Genomic DNA, 3,742 nt, shown 5'->3' on the forward strand with positions numbered 1-3,742 from the left:
GATTGCCTGGAGATACAAGTCATGCTCGTCGAAGTAGTATGTGGTCTTCTGGGAAGGCTGCTCTCAAACGAAGGAATATCACAATCACACAATAATGCAAAGTTGAAAGAGAGTGCCAAACCAGCAACAAGAGTTGGTGGTAACAAGGAAAAATCGAAAGAACAGAGGCCAGGTGGAGAGGGAGCTCCTCTTTTTTTATTTAGCTCTGTTTTTTTTTTTTTTTTCTCAGAGGGTGCCCCAAAACTGATAATATGAACACAGAGGATCTCAAATACTAAATTTAGCCCCTCCATTTTAGCCTAGGTGTTTGGGAGGAGGAGGGCTAAAAGTGACTAAAATGGGGGTGCTAAAATTTAGCACCCCCTCCCAAACACCCCCTAATTTTCCTATCCGTTTATTTTTCAAAATGGTGGTAGGAGATAAGTGTAGCTACTTAAATTGTCCATGTATTTATTTATCTCGAATAGCATTGCACACAATTATTAACCTGAGTTTGACGATTGGAAGTGTTGCGGTGATAACCTCCGATTGATAAAACAGAAATTGATCTTAAAAAAATAAAACAGAAATCGAATGCAAAACATTTCGACTGAACTGATGCCATAGCTGATAAGCTTATCTTCAGATCTTCGCGCTGCAGAGCATCCCGCTGTGTATCTATTCTCAATTCGATTATCCGATTGCCCAGATGTATGTGTATGTGCATATTCATTGCATTATTCTGTAATTATATTTTCATGAATCTCCAGAGGTGATCAGGATGAGAACTAGATTACAAGTGTTCGTTTATACTAGCATCAACATCAGCAGACTACTAACAATCAGACCTTGTCGATTATCTTCGTTCGTTTCGTCCTTTTCTTGTGAGTTAAATTCCTAATATTCAATTAGTTTATGGAGGTTAATTTGTAATATCCAGCAGCTGGCATTCTGCATTTCCGGGAAGCCGTCATCGCAACAAACTTCCCAATAAAATCAGGCACCGACTCCATCCAAAACACGCCCATCATCAGGTCATCAGAGACGTCGATCTCAATGATAAGCAACGGTCACTAGTAGTAGCAGCAGCACGTAAATGGTAGTAGTAGATACATCAGGCAGGGCACGTAAGGTGACATGCCAAACCAATGGGGCTAAGCGCTCTCTCTCCATAGCTCTCACCTCACACACACACACACACGGCTAAGCCAATCACGTGACGATCTTCACTTACTACTAACAACAAGCAGCATTACGTTACGTACGTACGTTACACCTGCAGCAGCAGCGGTGGCGGCGGCTGCTGCGAACAAACAGAGCACTCGTTGAAGCATGAATGGGAGGGACGGCGGCGGCCGGTCGCCGTCGGTCGGGGTTGGGTTCAAGAGGAGGTGGCGATGCGCGGCTCCCAGAAGAAGAGCTGCCCACGGAGCTGGTTGCACCGGCGCATGTGGTTGAGCAGCTCCTCCTTGCTGCTGCGCCGCTTCGCCGTCATCAGGAGCTTGTTCTCGCCGCACGTGGCGCCGGGGACGACGTCCTCACCATTGCACGGCGGCGGGGCGGTGGCACTCAGGACCGAGGCCGCGGCCAGCGCCGCGACAGCCGTGGTGGTGGACCCGGTGGAGCGCCTGCTGTGCTTGGGCGAGTGCTCCTGCGGCGCGGTGGGGGCGGCGCCGGCGTTGATCTCGCAGGTGGCCGCTGGCTCGGCGCCCACGAACTTGTTGATGACGAGCGAGGAGCGGCGCACGCGCGGGCCACTCCCGCTGCGCGCCTGCGGCTGCGTGCTCACCTTGAACTCCACGACGGTTCCCCTGTCCACGACCTCTACCTCCTCGTCGTCGTCGTCTTCTTCCACGTCCTCGTCCTCCTCCTCCTCGTGGGCGTCGTGCTCGTCGGCCTGCTGCACAGGCTCCACCTGGCCACGGCTCTCATCCGCGGCGGGGGCGGCCGTGTCGGCGAACGACAGGAGCAGGCGCCCGCCGCGGCGCTGGGCGCGGAACAGAGTGGACGACGGCACGGGGACGACCCTGACGAGCAGGCGGCCGCCCTGGCGCTCCTGCCTCATCTCCATGGTGGACTCCACCTTGCGCCGCGCCAGCGACGGCAGCGGCGGCGGGAACGCCCTGGGCGGTGGCGCGCGCGGGGCCACCGCCTCCTCGCGCTCGTCGTCGGAGCCCGGGCACGAGCGGTCGGTGCTGGAGCCGTCCGCGTCGGAGAAGCCGTCGGAGCCCGTCTCGGAGCCGAGGCTCTCGGTGCAGATCTCCAGGCTCTTCTGTGTCAGCAGGCTCGACGAGCGGCGCACGAGCGGGTGCACGTACGGCGCCTGCGCCTGCTTGGGCGCGGCCGCGGCCGCGGTCGGCTTCTGCGCCTGGATCATGTTCCATATGTCGGCCCTCTCCGGGCCGTCGTCGTCGCCGCCGCGGTCTGTTTCCTTCAGCGTCACGGCGGCCTTCTCGGCGCCACCAGCCGCAGCCGGCGCCTTCCCGCCATCGCCGGCCTGCTCGACGGCTTGCTGGCACGGGAGGAGCTGCTGCTGCTGCTCGCTGGTCTCGAACACTGTCAGTGCCATGCTTCCCTGCTGGTCCCCCGCAAATGACACACTCAGCTAGCTAGCTACGCTACCTGCTGTGTCAGGTCAGGTGGTGCTGCAGGTTGCCACAAAAAAGGATGCACCACGAGTGACGGCGCTAGCTTCTACGTTGTACTTGCTTGCAGCTAGCTACTCTGGTACTAGCGCGCTCGTGTGCGTGTTTATATTTCGTGGCTTGTTGTTAAGTTCTTGTCCCTCTCTTTTTTTTACCTCGCGGGAGATGTGGAACAGAACAGAGCCAGAACAGCAGCTCGAGCACAGGACAGGATCGGAGGAGACGCCAAGCCGGGGAGCAGAGCACACGCACGCGGTTTGACGGGCGGGCCGGAGGAATGGACGGAACGAGAGGCTGCGACGGGGGGAGTTGGAGAGATAAGCTTCGGAGACTCTAACGCGCGCGTCTCGGTTTCGCTCTGATTTTTCGCTCGTTTTGATGGTTTTTCTCGGCTCGGTCTCTCTATCTATCGCACTCTCCCACTGACTTCTCCTTTGGCCGGCTGCTAAGCGGGAGGAGGAGGCTTGGCTTCAGCTGAGGATGGAAGGGGTGGGCGAGGTCACACGATAAGAAGAGGGACGGCCCGGCGGGGGTATTTGTAGGGCGCGGAGGGGGTGCTCGGGCTCTCTCAGCCTCCGCTCAGCGCACACCCCACTAGCACGGGGGGAGAACAGATACTTTTGGCGCCGGTGAGCTAGGGCCCCTCCGTGACATATGCGCATTCCGATCGAACATTTCCTGAAAACTTTGAGAACAAAATTTTGTGGGGGAAGTATATTTTATACCGCTCTATCCGGTTGTGGCGCACACACCATCTGCGGTACAAAATGATGAATATGTTCTATCCGTTTTGCGCTTATCAAGAAGCGGAATGACATTTTCGAATTCGATGTCAACCGTTTATATCACCCACTCGCAAAAAAAAAGAGGGGGGGGGGGGGGGGGGGGGGATTGCTGGAACGAGGTGACAGGTAATTCCTTGTCTGCTTTCGGGTTTTGGCCTGTGCCTTGCTAATTTGAGAGAAGAATATCTCGTTCAGCAGTTTGCTTAAAGGTGCAGTACTGGTATTCAAATTAAAACCGTAGTAGGTTTAAGGAGAAGCAGAGGAATGGAAGAGAAAAGGGCATCAAATTGGTTAGCTGCATTTCTGACGAACAGATCAGACGTATGGCGTAGA

At 55.6% G+C, this 3,742-nt stretch overlaps 1 protein-coding gene across 1 annotated transcript; it reads right to left on the bottom strand.

Moving 5' to 3' along the window:
• Positions 1-1,032: 1,032 nt before the first annotated feature.
• Positions 1,033-3,122, bottom strand: LOC101755002. The gene has a single exon (XM_004984657.2). It carries the CDS (start codon positions 2,546-2,548, stop codon positions 1,361-1,363), a length of 1,188 nt encoding a protein of 395 aa, XP_004984714.1. The 5' UTR covers positions 2,549-3,122; the 3' UTR covers positions 1,033-1,360.
• Between the last annotated feature and the right edge of the window lie 620 nt (positions 3,123-3,742).

The sequence above is a fragment of the Setaria italica genome, chromosome IX (assembly GCF_000263155.2).
Source record: "Setaria italica strain Yugu1 chromosome IX, Setaria_italica_v2.0, whole genome shotgun sequence".
Lineage (NCBI taxonomy): Eukaryota > Viridiplantae > Streptophyta > Magnoliopsida > Poales > Poaceae > Setaria > Setaria italica.

Excerpts from the sequence above, each read along its gene's own strand:
- LOC101755002 (XM_004984657.2), bottom strand. The coding sequence starts at position 2,548 with ATGGCACTGACAGTGTTCGAGACCAGCGAGCAGCAGCAGCAGCTCCTC.